At 42.3% G+C, this 17523-nt stretch overlaps 1 protein-coding gene across 5 annotated transcripts in view; it reads right to left on the bottom strand.

Annotated features, from left to right (window-relative positions):
* Positions 1-17523, bottom strand: part of NRP1 (neuropilin 1) — a 201057-nt gene that overhangs the window by 17875 nt on the left and 165659 nt on the right. For 2 of the 5 annotated variants that reach the window (XM_006871254.1, XM_006871257.1), the window contains exons 10-12: positions 15195-15339; positions 10668-10772; positions 2890-2949 (exon numbers count right to left, since the gene is read on the bottom strand). In XM_006871254.1, the coding sequence (XP_006871316.1) occupies positions 2890-2949; positions 10668-10772; positions 15195-15339 (310 nt within the window). Of the gene's footprint in view, positions 1-2866; positions 2950-10667; positions 10773-15194; positions 15340-17523 lie in introns of those variants that run through there. The other 3 variants (XM_006871255.1, XM_006871256.1, XM_006871258.1) reach the window with 2 other exon arrangements.

Below are 17523 nucleotides of genomic sequence, written 5' to 3'. Positions count from 1 at the left end.
GTATTAAAAATACAGTTCTCATCTGGTCCTGAGAGTTCATTAGTAGACTTTTATGCATCTGATTACAACCTAGACACTATATGAATATTATACACCCTTTGAGTTTATTATATTGATTGTTGTTGTTGTCAAGTGCTGTCGAGTCGATTCTGACCCATAACGACCCTGTATGGGGTTTCCAAGGAGCAGCTGGTGAGCTTGAAACCACCGATCTTGCAGTTCAATCGACTTTGCAGTCTGACACTTTAGCCCACAGCACTACACCAGGACTCCCTTAAAACGAAATCAGAGACTCGGCTTGAGTCTATGTGTCTTCAACAAAATTGGATTATGATAAAGGTTTGGAAGATTCCTTTGCTGCTATGCTGAAGACGACTGACAAATCCCAAACCAGTGTGGATGATAAAGTATCAATTCAGTGCATATCAGCAACTGGGTGAACATCTCTGAGGTTATGCAAATGCTTAACACTCTCACTGTTACCCAGAAGGGAGGTAGGTCAAACCACGAAATCTACTACTGAAACACCAGTCACTGAAAGCCCTATGCAGCACAGTTGTACTCTGACACACACGGGGTGGCCATGAGTCAGATTCGACTTCATGGCAAACTGGTCTGTTTTGTGTTTTTTTGAGACCTGGCCTCTGAACTCTATGTCTGCTCAGGTCTTCAAGCAGGGCTGGGGCACTGGCTTTGCTGGGAGACAACAATGAATAGAACTCTTCCAAAGGAGATCAGACAAACCAGGACCCACAATTAAAAGCTTGGAGCCCAGATTCACGGCTCATACAACAGAACAACTGTTAGGAAACCAAGTCAATTTGTAAAGGACTCTGTGCTGATTATGGACTTCAAAAAGAACCAGACCACCCCTTTCAGTAAGGCAGGCGGTTTGAAGTGAATTTGTTCAGATAGTGGTGGAAATGGGTCTTACTGGTTCATGATTTGTATATCTACCCTCTGACCTCAGTACCCTGTAAGATGGCTATCTAATTCTGAAGTTCCTCTCTGAAGCCACCAGGTTAAAGACCTTTCACCTCATACGTTAACAAAGTCATCCCTGCCTTACCCAACGTTCAGGGGAAACTTTTTTAGAATCGATAACTTTCCATTTCCTCCACAGTGATTGCTTCCATTTTATTTTTTAATGGTCTCTAAACACTTGATAGGCAAGGAGACACGAGGTGAAACAAGTTAGTTGGCAATTTCGTAGTGGTTTTAAGTAACTCTCTGGCAAGAAAAACAATAGTTAAAATGTTGTTTTAGTGTTTATTCATTTCATCCCTCTTCCCTATTATAAAAAGATATAGAGAGGCAGTTGGCAGTGATCACCGTTTCTTCAGATAAAATCGGCCTGGGAGGCAAAGAACTACCAGGGAACACAGACGGCTTGAGACGGGGCTTCACTCAAGCGGTTTTTGTTGTTAGCTGCAGTGGAGTTGGCCCTTGATGGTGCACAAGCGAACTGAACACCGCTGTGGCTTGTTACAGCCCTGAGATGAGTTGAAGATTGAACTGCTGGAATCCATAGGGTTCTCACTGCCTGCATTTCAGATTGCTAGGCCATTCTTCTAGTCTGTCTTAGTCTGGAAGCTCTGCTGAAACCTGGTCAACACCATAGCAATATGGTGGCTGCACCTGACCAGGCATCGAACCCCTATCTCCCACATGGAAGGTGAGAATTCTACCATCTTGCAGTAGCGGAAGAACATGATCTCTGAAGGCATCTTTTAGAACTTAGCAAGATGTGTCTTGACTAGAGAGTTTCCAGAATTTAGGTGATTATTCTTCTGTTTGATTTTTTTTTTTTTTTTTTTTTTTGGCATATAAGGGTGCTTGAGTTTAGTGGTGGCAGGGACTGTCGTCAACCTGAGCATACCACAGGGAAACTTGGGGTTAAGTTCAGCTACAGAGAAGTTTGTTTTGCAGTTTAAATAGGCCAACAGTGACAGTGTCCTTTAAGGAAGCATACTAATTACAGTTGGCCTTTCTACTTCCAGCCGAGCTGGGTAGTGTCATGATGTTGAGGAAACATTGATATACACCACACGCCCCATTAATAAACGACTGTGGAGGCCAAAGCTGAGTGTGCTTCAATAAAGGAAATGGGAGAAGCAAGGAAACTGACCTGTTCACCTTACGCTAATGATTAACTTTTAAGTATTTAAAACCTCTGATTGCTTATACTGACTGTTTCCCTTCTTGTATGTCTGTGGGGAGGAATTTCACAGAATATTAACAAAAAACAAAGGAGAGAGGGAGGGGAGCCACCGTTTTTTACCGTGACTGGCTTGTGATACACAGCAAACCAAGGACTTTAAAAGCCATTATGCTTTTCTATTAATAAAAGGAGGAGGCGGCCCCTTTTTCCTGAGAGGGCTCCTCGCCCCGTGGACAATTACAGCCATGGTTTCCCGAACCCCCATTTTGTGGCCCGCCCACTGGAAACGCTCTTGTAAAGCTGCCAGCTCTGTGGCAGACAAAACTGACAAACTTTGCCTGTCTCGGTGATGCAGAATTGCGATGAAAATAAATAGGCAGGCTGCTGCCTGTGAGATTTTCTTCTCCTATAGTTTGCAAACACAGTCCATGTCCTAGATGTGCTGCGTTTAAACAAAGTATGTTACTCAGTTCCTTCAGTCGCGGGCTGGAATTGTCACCATTTGGCAATTACTGATGGGGAAGGAAATCGCACTCCCTGCTGCATATACATGTGGATGAAAGAAAAGAAATATTTATGGCTTATGCTTAGAGACCAGATGCCGCGTGGCATCTAGGACGTTCAGGCAAACTGAAAACCGAGAGGTGCCACAACGCGTGATTTTGGGGGTGGGGGGTGGGGGCAGGGGAGTGTGCATGAATCGACCAAATTTTTATTTCATTTCATACCTGATTGTATCGTGCTGTCTATGATTGTCGGCTTTTCTGTGGTCAGCACAGTGGTACCCCCTGAAAAACAAAAACAGTAACACACAAAATTGAGAAAAAGGAAGTATGGTAGAGAAATTGCAATGCAGACAGTTTGTAAGCTGTATACATCTTTTAGAAGCAAAGAGTGAAAAGTCTTTCTTTCTTCCAGCCACAGTAGCTATTTTACTTACATTTTACTCACCGCAAGTATCAAATACAAATCATTATTTTTAAAAAATTTATTTAACTTAACACATATCTTCTAAAGCAGCCAGGCCACATGGAGAGTTTGAGAATTTGTTCACTGATTCTTATTCTAAGCCTGGCATACAATGGCAACAGTGAAAAGCAAGGGTCTCTGAATGTCTTGGTGACTTGGACATTATACTTGACCTAGACCTCAAAACTTTAAATAGGGTTTCAAGGTTTCAGATGGCTGCCTTCAGGGCAGTTGCAAGTGTAGACCCCACAATCTATTTTTAAAACTGAACACTACAAGTCAATGACTGCAGCAGCTTCTCCTCTTTTTTTTTTTTTTTTAAGTTGCTGTAGTTGTTTATTTTTCCCAAGAACAAATATTCTGCCAAGTATGTGGTTTGGAGAAGCTGTAGAAGACAGCAGGAAAAGAGGAAGAGGTAAAATAGTTCTTCACTGTCCCTAGTAAACCTAAGATTTGAACAAATAGTAAGTTACGCACTGAAATTTCAATCAGTGTGGATAGCTTTTGAAATTCCCAAACAGGGAACAAGGTGGTAGCTGAATTAAGAATTAACTTTACCCACCATTGTTCTGTGTTAGCTCTTCCACTTTCCACTCCTATCATTATGTCATTGTTAAGTGCCATCGAGTTGGCTCTGACTCATAGTGACCGTGTATAGAGTGGTGCTGTAGGATAAGCAATGGACTGGTAACGGCAAGGTTGATAGTTCAAATCCACTAGCCACTCTTGGAAACTCTATACAGGATCTCTGAGCCAGAACTGACTCAATGACACACAACAACAAATAGGATTTCTGAGGAGCGACTGGTGGATTTGAACTGCCAACCATGCGGTTAGAAGTCCAAAACTTATCTTACAGCACCACACCAGGACTCCATACTTCTGTTTAAAAGCGATGTTCTCAAAGGTACCCAATCATAAGAATCACCTGAGCCTGAGCGCTTGCTGCAATTGCAGATTTCGATCCGTCTATTCCAAGGGGCTCTGGTGGCATAGTGGGTCATGTGTTGGACTGAGAACCGTGAGGAAAGTAATCTGCATCCGCCAGTTGGTCCATGGGCGAACTATGAGGATTTCTGCTCCCATAAAGATGTGGTGGTGGTGGCTGTGTGCCATGGAGTTGGTTCCGACTCACAGCGACCCTGTACAGGGTTTCCGAGGCTGTAAATCTTTACGGGAGCAGAACGCCTCATCTTTCTCCCACAGAAAAGTTGGTAGCTTTGAACTGCTGACCTTGCAGTTCGCAGCCCGATTTGTAACCACTACGCTACCATGGAAACCTTATACAGGGTTGCTATGAGTCTCAATCAACTCTACGGCATACAATCGTCATCACTATCCATTTATTCTACCACCAGACTGTCAGTTTGTTCTATTGTGTTGATGTTAAGGCTGTCCAGTTGGTGCCAATGCATAGTGAACCTGTGTAGGGTTTCCAAGGAGTGGCTAGTGGATTTGAACCACTGGTTATGTGATTAGTAATCCTGTCCAGTGCTTATCCTATAGTGCTACACTAGGACTTTTATTGTACTGTTGTTGTTGTTAATGCCATCAAGTTGGTTCTGAGTCATAGCGACCCTGTATAGGGTTTCTTAGGAGTGGCTGGTGAGCTTGAACCACAGACCTTGTGGTTCAAACTGACCTTGCAGTCCAGTGCATTAATCTACAGCACCACACCAGGACTCCTATTGTACTGTTGTTGTTGTTGTTACGTGCCGTGGAGTTGGTTCCGACTCATAGCTACCCTGTACATGGTTTCCGAGGCTGTAAATCTTTACAGGAGCAGAAAGCCTCATTGTTCTCCCACAGAACAGCTGGTAGTTTCGAACTGCTGACCTTGAGGTTCACAGCCCGATTCGTAACCACTATGCTACCAGAGTTCTTTCCTACTGCGCTGTAGTGACTTCTATATTGCTATGATACTGGTAGCTATGCCACTAGTATTTGAAACACCAGCAGGTCGTCCATGGTTGACACGTTTTAGAGGAGCTTCTAGACTACTACTGGCGAGGAAGGCCTGCTGATTTATCTCTGAAAATGAGCCAATAACACAACCTTACGGATCACAAAAGAACAGTGTTTCTTAGAACACTTCATCCGGAGGTAGCCTCCACCAATTGTTGGAGGAAATCATGTCTGATGACACAGAGGACCAATAAGGGTGTAGGAGACCCTCAGTAAGATGGATTGGCAGAGTTGCCATACAGATGGACTGAACATGCCGCCGATAGTGAGGATGATGCAGGACTGAACAAATGTTTTGCTCTGTTGTGTGTAAGAGAGCCACGAATCCGAGCTGACGGGATGCTATCTCTCTGTCTAGCTCTCTATCTAGCTACTTGTCTTCATAAGACCTAATCAAGAGGCAGCATTCCTATGAGTGAGGCCTTGAAATCTAGATCTGAAAGCTTTCCGCTGAGTTTTATAATCTGCTAAGTTTGGGAAATACTGATTCGATGCTTATTACTTAGGTGCTTGAAGGAATCCTGGTAGCATAGTGGATTATGAGCTGGGCTGCTAACTACAAGGTTGGTAGTTCGAATCTACCAGTCACTCCATGGGAGAAAGACGAAGCTTTCTGCTTCCGTAAAGATTTACAGCCTTGGAAACCCTATACAGGGTCACTGTGAGTCAGCACTAACACCACGGCGCACAGCTACCACCAGTTAAGTGCTTGAGAAGGTCAGTTCTCCTTTCTCCTTTGTGTGTCTATGATGCAGCTCATGGGCTAAGGGAATCTGTTATCCCAGGAGATAAAGTACTGAGCGACTCAGGGTAAGGAGGAGGGATGGGCCCAAGACTATAACAGACATTGAGGAAGTTGTTCTAAGGTCCTGTAATTGTACACCTTCCAATAGTATCGTTTGATAAAGATCTGCGATGGTGTTTATCCTGGCCAAATCCTAGTCTAATGCTTGCAAGTCCCACAGACAAGAAATCATGCTACATATCCAGATCCCAAATGAGAAAGCTGTAAAACTCATGCCCTTGGAACAGTCTTAGGATTTCTGAGCTCATCAGCTACAGCATCAAGTCATGTTCCACTCACACTCCCAGTGAATGTGCTGGATGAGTGACCACATATGTGCCTGGCCTCAATGAGGCCGGCACTAAAAAAATGAAGGAATTATATATATTACGGGTTAAGAAGGTGGATCTATAATGGCAGAATTGGAGGGAGTCCAGAATACATTAGCATTCTGTTCCCAGTGGCCTTATAGGAGAAAGTCTCAAGGTGAAAATGGACTTTTTAAAACCGATATGCATTATCAGTTTTTGCTAGAGGTTGGGAGCCAAAGTCTGCTGTTGGGCACACACAGCTCCAAAGTGAAATTCAGCCTCCTGGTGCCTTTGAAACCAATTGTATTATCCAATGACTTCAAAGGTATTTGCAAATGAGTCACTTCAGGGGTGAATTTTCACCTTGGCAAGCAAATGTAGGCACGCACAATCTTTCCTAATTTCCATGCATTTGGTGCAGTTCACCGGGAATTCAGAGTTGTTCTTTGTAAGTAATGAACGTTTTGCTACAATACTTCTTCTCTTCTATGTACAAATAGGTCACCCCAGGAGGAGAAATTAAAGCAACACCATCTGTGTTAAAGAACTAAAAACCACTGAAGAGAACACTGAACCCAATTTCCCTGGCCCCCCTCTTACCCAAACAGGGTTAAAGGGAGAATGCTGTTAGTTTAGTTCCATTTACAACTCTGACAATAAACCCTGTGATGGAATTAGCAGAGACAATGCAGTTCAGTGGGAGCAATGCTGTGGTTAGTGCCATGTCATAGTGACCCTGCATAGGGTTTCTGAGACGGTAAATGGAGCAGTTGATGGGCTTGAACTGCCAATCTTGGGATCCGAAGTCCAGTGCTTGTCATAGGAGACACCTGAGCTAGGCGAAGCTTTTGCTTCTTACCAGCATTTACACAAGAGGAACAAATCTTTTTTTCAGAGTAAAATAAACATAGCTTTATACAAGAAAATAATTTTTAAAGGACAAATTGACATTAATGTAACAAATGAATGAGAGCCATAAGAATGCCCTCTAAAATCATCTCTGCTTCATGGGGACAGTAGGTAGCATGATCAACACTGTTTTTATTGTTGTTAAGTGTTATCTAGCCCGGTCTGACTCATAGCCACCCTGTAGAGTAGCAGATGATGGGTCTGAACCGCCGACCTTGTGGTTAGCAGTCCAGTGCTTATTTTACAGGGCCACACCAGGAATTGTTGTTGGTGTTGTTAGGTGCCATCGAGTCGGTACCGACCCATAGCGACCTTATGCACAGCAGAACGAAACACTGCCGGATCCTGGGCCAACCTCACTACTGTTGCCACGCTTGAGTCCATCGATGCTACCCCTTGGCCAATCCACCTTCTTGGGGGTCTTCCTCTTTTTCTCTGACCAAACTTGATATCCTTCTCCAGAGACTGCTCCCTTCTGACAATATGTTTGCAGTATGAGAGACCCCAGGAATCGTATGGAACAATTCTACTCTGTTACACGGGGTCACTATGATCTGGAATCTACCCAGTGGCACATAAAAACAAACAACAACAACAAATTATTGAAACACATGTACTGGTCTGAGAAAATCAACTTGTTTTCTTGCTATGTGAAAGGAAGAAAGACCTTGTGATCTTCTTTCTAAAAATCAGCCACCGAAATCTCCATGAAACCCAGTTTTACTGTGAAACACATGGAGTCTCCATGGGTCGGAATCAATTAGACAATAACTGTTTTTTCCTTTTTTAATAAGTAAAAAAAAAAGAAAAAAAATTTAGAATGAATTTTTTTCTATCTCCCCAAGAAATGATTTTAAATGCTGTGGATGAAACCAAACTTTGTACTTTTACAGGGTCGTCAGTGTTTCCACTATAAACGACCCATTTTCTGTGGTTTGTAACTTATTGCCATATACAATTTGCTCCAGGCTAAAATACTTGCCCTATTTCATTCAAAGGCTTCAGACTCAATTGATTTAGTCATGAACTAACACAGAAATGAGAAGGTTGGTTGTTCTGACATGAGGAGTAAATCTGAGGCTTTGTTTCTAATCAATAGTAACTGACCACTTTAGGGTTTATGAAGAAAAAAACTCCTTGCACCCAAGTGTAATTGAAGAGTACAGTCTTTCCTTTCTATGAGGGATTTCACTAGGGATGTGTGAGGGGGTCTGGGATTTGCCACAGAGGGCTTACAGGAGACCCAGGAAAATTCCAGACTTTCTTCATTGGAATGGCTCTCTGTTTTTTTACAGAATGGGAGATGGGTGTTTTTTTTTTTTTTGCTTGAACCGATGTCTGACATAGAAAGTATTTCTGTATTAATTAAAATAATTTTTGTGACTTGTGGCTATTTGCATATGAGATTTGCTTTAAAAGGCCCACAGAAATGTGACATTTATTGGTCGTGTGAATATCAATAAGTATCCTAGAAATTTAGAGGGAGAAAGCTTTAGGAAGATGGGACTTAATGTAAACCCAGGGAATGGTGCTAAAGCTGTATTTTTGTTAAGAGCTGTTGTTGAGTAGGTTCTGACTCACAGAGAAGCCTGTAAAAGGTCTCTGAGGAGGTAAATCTTCAAGGGAGCAGAAAACCTCATTTTTCTCCCATGGCGAGGCTGTGCACTTGAACTCTAGTCTTGTGGTTCACAATACAATGCTTACTGTATGGAGACACCGAGCTACCATATATATCTCTCTCTAGGTATATATATTTAAAAACCCCTCTTCCATCTCAGAATGCTGAACTCTTGCTCTGTCAGAAGACAGGTTTTGAAGTAACTGAACATGTACTGTGGTGGTGGTGGTTAAGAACCTTGGAGTCAGTTCCGACTCATAGCGACCCTGCACAGGGTTTCTGAGGCTGTAAATCTTTACGGGAGGAGAAAGCCTCATCTTTCTCCCATGGAACAGCTGGTAGTTTCGAACTACTGACCTTGAAGTTAGCAGTCAGACTCATAACCACTACGCTACGGAAGCTCCTGAAAATGTACTGTAGGATGTACATTAATGCCTTAGCCAATAACATGGCACTGTTGTGACGTTACATGGTAAAGCCCTCAGTTTCTCCCATGGAAATGAATGATGTCAGCTCTTTGAGCTCCTTCTGGGTGAAAACACAGACTGGCATCAAAGGGCTCATATTTAATCCCTGAAGCTGGAGATTTTAAAATGAGAGTCAAACACTATATGAAACTGTATTTTGACCCAGGTAGCAGTCAAGGTCCCATGAAAGCTTTTCCTACAGAAAGGTGAAAATCCTCCTGCCTTGGCCAATTTCCAAGTGGTGTAATCCCATTTCCCAACTTGCCTATTATTTCCTCTGACATTCCAAGTGGAAGAGAAGGCTGTTTTCTAGTTTGCACAGTGTTAGAATGTTATGGAGTGATATTCTAGATTAAATAGCTGCTTGGCACACGCCAGCTCTGATGGATAGGCTAGCTGGTAGTGATATGAAGCAACAATTCATTCTGCCTTTGTAAATTCTAATGCACAATGACTTATAAAAGCCACACTTAAAATCTGCATTTCAAGTATAAGCCTGGTTTCATCCATTAAGTGCATAAAGAATCCACTTGAATAACTTTGACCTATTTCGAAACAGAAAACACACACTCTAGAGTGTGTGGTTGTATTTGAACAGTGCATGTGTTAGGGGAGGGGAGGAAGGCAGTGAGAGGAGGGAAGATGGGGATCAGTTTAGCAATTTTAATTAGTTGTCATGAAGTCAACTCTAACCTGTGGAGACCCATGTGTGTCAGAGTAGAACTGTGCTCAATAGAATTTCCAATGGCTGACTTTTCAGTAGTGGCTCACCAGGCCTATCTTCTGAGGCATGTCTGGGTGGATATGAGGCAACCACCTTTTGGTTAAACACACTGATAAACCCTTTGCATCACCCAGGGGCTTTGTTGTTGTTGCTGTGTGCTGTGGAGTTGGTTCCAACTCATAGCGACCCTTTACAGGGTCTCCGAGGCTATAAATCTTTATGGGAGCAGAAAGCCTCATCTTTCTCTGGCGGAAGAGCTGGTAGTTTTGAACTGCTGACCCTGAGGTTCACAGCCCGATTCATAACCACTACACTACCAAAGCTCCTTACCCAGGGGCTTTGTTGTTGTTGTTATGTGCCACCGAGTCGGTTCCGACCCATAGCGACCCTGTGTAGGGTTTCTGAGGAGCGGCTGGTGAGCTTGAACCGCCAACCTTGTAGTTCAAACGGCTTTGCAGTCTGGCGCATTAACCCACAGCGCCACACCCAGGGGCTTTAGCTATGGATAAATTCTTAGTCAATTAAGCTTTTGGTTTTTTTGCTCTGAAAATGAATTAGCATTTCAAATGGCTGTGGATATTATGAACAATTAGTTGACATGGTTGGCATGAGAGAAATGATGATGCATGTGTCCTTACTGTCAGAACCTTGATGGCCCACTGGCATGAGGAGTTAGACCAACACAAACAGCCATCAGCTGGCCCCCACTATGGCATGCACTACTGTGGCACAGCAATGGGATGAAGATGGGTTCTGCACCTGTGAGTTGGTAGTCATCACCTGTTCCGCTGTGGCAGTTCGCCTGGTCATCATCACATTCATCCACTGGGTTCCCATTGGGAGTGGTTGGTCCAGCTGTAGGTACTGAAACAAGAGCCAAGGGTTAGTATCACAGACCTCAGAAATGTCCTCTTAAGGTTTTGGCTGCTGAATCTGCTAATCCCTTTGTAGAAAACTCCAATCTGTGCTACGTAGGCCAGGGCCATGGTTTGCCTTGCTTTCAGGAGTGAAATATGCCTGGATTTTGCAGTATATATCAGGGAATGTTGTGTTTTGGTATTTGATCCATATCTGCTGAGCAGAGTTCGCTGCCTTACCAGTTTATGTATCATTCTCTATATAAACATTCTCTCTTACTTTTGGAAAGTTCTAGAATTCTCACAGGGTATTTTATTCTTGACCTTGGAGTTGAGAAGGAGTTCCTGAGTGGCACTAACCAAAAGACTGACAGTTTAAATCTACCCATGTCTCAAGACAGGACTAGCGATCTACCCTCAAAAGATCACATTCACTGAAAACTCTGTGAAACACACGGGGCCGCCAGGAATCAAAATTGACTTGACAACAGTTTTTTTGTTTTTTTTGATTTTGGAGTTGAGACCTTGATGATAGACATTTTTGCTTGGATCATCTTTCCTTTCATTTTCAAGGAGCTAGAAAACTCACTTGCCATGAATTCTTTTTTTTTTTTTTTTAGTTTTTGTGAATTGAGTGATAGTTTAAATGTGAGAACACTGGTTTTATACTCATTGTTTCATCGCAATGATTACAATCTCCTCCATGCATCATCATTCTACAGTTGTTGCTTATATTCTCTCTGGGTTTTTTGTTTATGTTTATTTGTTTGTTTTGTTTGGAGGGGGGGGTATACACAAAAGACACTCAGAAATATAAAATCATTTAAACAACCCAAGGGCATATTCTGCAAGCCTGACTCCTGGCCGCCAGCACACAGCCTTTCTCTTTCTATGAGTCTAGAGTCCTCAGCTGCTCTATTTCTCCATGTCCTCATCTCTGCCTCCATCTCTGGTGTCACTGCTTCTCTGGTTAGGATCCCACACTCTGATCATGCTCTTCTCTCTAGATGGCCCTAGGGTCCTCTGTTCCTGGACTATAAGATTAACTACTCTCCCCACCATGAATTCATTCATATCCTTAATATTTACTAAGTTTTAAAAAAGCATATCATTAATAGTACTATTTCCCCAAATGGGAGTTCCATTCGTTGTTCTATTTTTGAGTCCTTCCACTTCTCTTTTTCCCTTTAAGTAAGTTTCTCAACCCGTAATCCCTCTATGCAGAGCAGGTGTCTGCTGAGAAGAGTTGTTTCTGATATCCCCGGGTCGTTTTACCTTGACTCCCATAGGTCTGCATTCCACTGTTGGCAGGTATTCCCCTATCTTTAAATTTGTACTTGAAAGGTGGCCAACATTAATCAAAGATTGCTTTTGAAGTCCTTTAAATCTAGTGCAGTCTTTTTTTTTTTTTTTTTTCCCCCAGCCTGTTACTCATTTTTGCAATCTGTTTAATATTTTACAGTTTTCGGCATTGCATATCATTTTACAAGACTTGAGATAATGTACATTTCTCTTGCTGTTGGAGAACCAGACAAAATGCCGGGAGGTGGGGGTGGGAGGGGATGGGGGTGGAAGTGGGAAGGAGCTTGTTATTTTACAGTTTCTGGCCAGTAGGAATTTTCTGGTTACTGTCATTTTCTCAGTAAACATCTGACACTGGTTGTTACTGTGATTAAGTAAAGAGCAGTTATGACAAATGTAGAAATGTATGTAAGTTTCAACTTCCTCAATTGCCCAAGTACACACACCAATAATAACTAGGAGATTACCAAGGCCAGATAGTGTACACAGCATTTCGGCATGCAAGTCAGACTTCATAAAATATAGAATGTGTATGCTAGGCTCTACTCAGTGATGTAGCTGAATCAGTCCAATTCTCTCTGGCAGCTCAGACATTTGCCTTGTCTAAACTGTCCTTCCTCTTGATAGTGCTCCTTTTTAAGTATTTTTAACAGTTGTGTCATGGCTTAGAATGGACTTGATGACAACTGGTTTGGTTTTAGTTTATCTGTCTTGCGTACTCTTCTACATTCTTAATGCTGCTTACAGAGTTCTGGTGTAGCATTGTAGGATAATATGCTGGCGGTTCAATCCCATCAGCCACTCCTCGGAAACCCTAGGCAGGGTTGCTCTGAGTCTGAACAGACTTGACTGTAGTTAACGCTGATGAGTAGAGTTGGCTGCCTTACCAGTTTATGTATCATTATCTGCATAAACATTCTCTCTTATATATGCAAAGCTCTTGAATTCTCAGGTTGTTTTATTCATGACTCTGGAGTTGAGAAGGAGTGCCTGAGTGGTACTAAACAAAAGGCTGTTTGTAAGAAAGGGTTGCTTCTTATGGACGTGACACTGAATGGTGCTTCGATTGAGCAGAAAAAATTAGGAAGTGCTTGAATGTGTTCTCCACTTTTGCTATTTGAATAGAGTTTATCTTCTATGGTTCTCTAAATGTTTCATAAATATAGTCCAGCTCAAAACAAGATGAAAGCTCATAAAGGCTGGCCTGTACCTTATCTTTCTGTATACATCTAGGTAACTCCAAGGGTCCTGTGTCACTGTCAGATAAGCGCTGGGCTGTTAACTGTAAAGTCAGCAGTTCAAACCGACCAGCTGCTGCACGGAAGAATGAAGCGGCTTTCTGCTCCCATAAAGATATACAGCCTTGAAAACTCTACACAGGGTTGCTGTTAAGTAGGGATTGACTAGATGGAAGTGAGTTTTTCTGGTTCTAGGTGCCTCCAGTAGACAAGGCTCAGAGGAATATTTATTCAAGCCCTATTAATTGATTGAAGGGAAGAGAAACACACTCCCTTTCACTAATTGTGATAAAAATCTTGACAATCTTTTCCCAGATGTTGGTTTTCCATATGACTCAGGGATAACTTCCTCACTTTTGCGAATCCTTGAAAACATCTGCAGGCAAATCATTTCACCACCAATTTCTAGCTTACTACAGAGTTTACCCTGGCAAACTGCCATTGGGCTCAGTCTTTTCAACCATTCATTTACCCTACCTCCTAAATCAGACTGTCTTTCCAGAACCTACACTTAAGACCTGCATCAGAGCAGCAGACTTTCTTTTCCAGATGCCCACATTTCTCCACAAATAGGATGAATGCGTCTACAGTTGGTTCCACCTGCCCATCCCTTCTTTTTCTTGGCATCCTTGCCAAAGCCCTGGCACGGGATCCTTCTTGGTCTCTGTTGATAATAGTTAGATAACCCAGAGGTCTGGGACATGATTACAAATATGGAAACAATGATAGAGTAAAGAATGGGATAATGGCCTGGTTTTAAACAAACACATAGAAAAGCAGCTATGAATTATTCAGCAGCGCGGTGATTTATAACCTAAGATGCTCTAGTGCATAAGGAAAGTTTTATGGCATTTAATGCGCTCAGGAATGTAATTATATTTGAGTAGCTCAAAACACAAATAATTTTGGAAACCACAAGAAGAAGGTGATATTAAAATGCATTCTTTAAAACAACTCTGAGCATATGCTCAATTGATTAACATCTGGGTACCAACCATAGTCATTCTCTCAGCTAACCTGTAGAAAGGTCTCAATGGAGATGGAAAAACTAAGGCAGATGGAAATGATAATGCATGGAATCAATAAATGGTCCAATAAGCATCCATCAAACTACTTTTTCAGGCAGACATCTTATTCAGTACACGTTAACAATGCAGAGAAGTGTGCAATCCTGAGGTCAGTGTGGCCACCGAATTTGTGCTCAATGCTACCTTCCACCTACAGCCTAAACTGATACACTCGTATCCTTAAACGGACCTGCCAGCAGTTTCACACACAGGAGCACAGGTAACATTTTATTTCTCTATGTTGTTGTTGTTGTTAAGTGCCTCAAGTCAGTTCCAACCCATAGCGACCCTGAACAGGGTTTCTGAGGCTGTAAATCTTTATGGGAGCAGAAAGCCTCATCTTTCTCCCGCGGAGCAGCTGGTAGTTTTGAACTACTGACCTTTCAGTTTGCAGCCCAATTCATAACCACTACACTACCAGAGCTCCTTTGTTTTTCTATAGCAGCCTAAAAAGATAATCATCCAAGATGTTCCCTTCATGTCTCAGCCCGTCCAAGGCTGCTTTCTGCTAGGATGTGATAGCAGTCAACACCGCACATGCAAATTTGCATCAAAAATAGATTTTGAAATCTTAAAAAAGAATGAGAGGGGGGTTAAAAAAAAGAATCCCTGAATCCAAGGGGAGTTATGCAAACACTGAAGAAAAGTGTGTGATGTTACAAGTCCTGATTCTTGGTGTGTGCTATAGAGAGACAGGGCCATCCAGAGAGAAAAGGTGGCAATTTCCAACAGCACCATCGGGGCATAAATGCTTGAACAAGGAAACCAAACAAACACATAAGTAAACTGGAGAACTAGAAGGGGCTCTGGAAACATAATTACCTTCCACTTCACAGCCCAGCAACTCCATCCTTAGCCCCAGTCCTCCATGAGTGGCTCTCTCGGGGTAGATCCTGATGAATCGTGTGGAAAGAGGTGGGAAAGTTCTCAGCTCCGGTGTGTCATAGTTGCTGTTGCCCTCAAAAGACTGTGGAGCATGAAAAATAACCAGTTATTAAGAAAGAAAGAAAAAAATAAGACCTCCTTTCAGCAGTTGCTTTTTCTGTCTTTTAAGTTTTTTAAGTTGTCCTCTTGGGACAAAGAAATAGGCCTCATTCCCCCACTTCTTAAGTGGCTGACATTTCTTTCATAAATGAGAAAGGAGATTAAAACAATAAGAGCACACACACAATTAAACCTTCTTGGAGAAGTGACAGATGTCATTTTTTCAGAAAACGTCTGCATATACAGAGGCTATCCCAGAAACTGAGGATCTAATGAGACACGTTTTAAAATGATGTGCTGATGTGTGACTTGGTGTGAAGACACACTTCTATCACTTCCACAAGGTGGAGGAAGAGAATGCAGGAAAAGCAGCTGTCTGTTTTCAGGGTTTATAATAGACACCGTAATTCCAATAGGCCCTCCAATTGCAGCCTCTTAACGGAGAGATACTACTTTGGCTAAACTGTGGTCCTCCAGTAGAGAAAGGAATGAAATTCCTGAAGTCCATGTAACTCAAGGAAAAGCAAACCAAAACGAACCAGTTGCTGCTAAATGGATTCCAACTCATGGCAACCTCATGAGTGTCAAAGTAGAACTATGTGACCTTTGAGACTTACAGATCATCGGCCATTCTTTCATGGTGCCTCTGGGTGGAATTGAACCATTGGTTACATAACCATTTGTACCACCCAGGCAGCCTTAATCTGGCAGAGTCTAACCCACTAAAATGGTTATTTACATCAGAAGCCAAGACACCTGTAGACATTTGTAAATAAAAGACGTTCTGTCTCAAGAAAGTAACAAGTATCTTCCCTCTCTGCTTTGAGACTGGATGAATCTGCACCTCTTTTGAAGTATGCGTCTAATTTGAAGTCCCCATGGCATTTTAAGAAGCTAGGCCACCTATTGGCTTGCCACTGCTAGATTATCTTATTTCCCTTTTGGACATTGACAAGAAAGTAAAAATTGTCTAGTGGAATCTTGGAAAAGTGAAGCAGTGGCTAAGTCTGTTGTCTTTTTCGTGAATTGGATAAGCCTCCTTGTATTCTTTTCTCCCAACACTGTTTGTAATCTCATACAAAATAGGAGGGGAGGAGAGTTAGAAAAAGAAAATGATTTCATCATTGCTGTTGTTAGGTGCTATCGAGTCTGCACTGATGCATAGCAGCCCTATGCACAACAGAAAGAAACACTGCCTGGTCCTACACCAACCTCACAATCATTGCTACAACTAAGTCCATTACTGCCACTACTGTGCCAAGCCATCTTGATGGGGGGGTCTTCCTCTTTTTCACCGACCCTCCACGTTACCAAACAGGATGTCCTTCTAGGATTTTAAGAATCATGTATGTCTTCCAACACAGATCTGATAGTTCTTTTGACGGTCCATGGTACTTTTAATAATTCTTCTCCATCACCATAATTCAAATGCATCCATTAGTCTTCCTTGTTCACTGTTCAACTTTTACACACATATGAGGTTACTAAAAATACCATGGCTTAGATCAGATGCACCTTAATTGTCACACTCACATCTTTGCTCTTCAACACTTTAAAGAGGTCTTCTGCAGCAAATTTGCCTAATGAAATACTGCTTTTGATTTCCTGACTGCTCCTTCCATGAGTGTTAATGGTTGATCTGAGCAAAATGTAGTCTTTGACAAATTCAATCTTTTCTCCATTTATGTGGATGTTGTTTACTGGTCCAGTGGTGAGGATTTTTGTTTTCAGAAGAAGTTGGTAGAATTCTTCAATTTCATCATCACTGGCTTTAATGGTTTAGGGGGTAAATTTGAATAAAAGTGATATTAACTGGTCTTCCCTGTGCTAATGCCATGTGCCATGGAGTCGGTTCTGACTCACAGCAACCCTGTACAGGGTTTTGGAGCCTGTAAATCTTTACGGGAGCAGAAAGTCTTCTCTTTTTCCCACGGAACAGCTGGTAGTTTCGAACTGCTGACCTTGTGGCTCGCAGCCTGATTCGTAACCACTACGCTACCAGAGCTCCTTGGTCTTTCCCTGTAGCTTCATGGATATTACCCTATCACAGACAACGTGGTTCTATAAATTGTCAGGGTTTTCCCAAATTCTAACAAGTTCACCAACAGCCATTTCTAACCAGTTAATTAGGTGCCATTGAGTCCATTCCCACTCACGGAGACTCTGT

Source organism: Chrysochloris asiatica, unplaced genomic scaffold (genome assembly GCF_000296735.1).
Source record: "Chrysochloris asiatica unplaced genomic scaffold, ChrAsi1.0 scaffold00164, whole genome shotgun sequence".
Classification (NCBI taxonomy): Eukaryota; Metazoa; Chordata; class Mammalia; order Afrosoricida; family Chrysochloridae; genus Chrysochloris; species Chrysochloris asiatica.
Note: the sequence above shows the minus strand (reverse complement) of the source record. Positions and strands in the feature narration are given on the sequence as shown.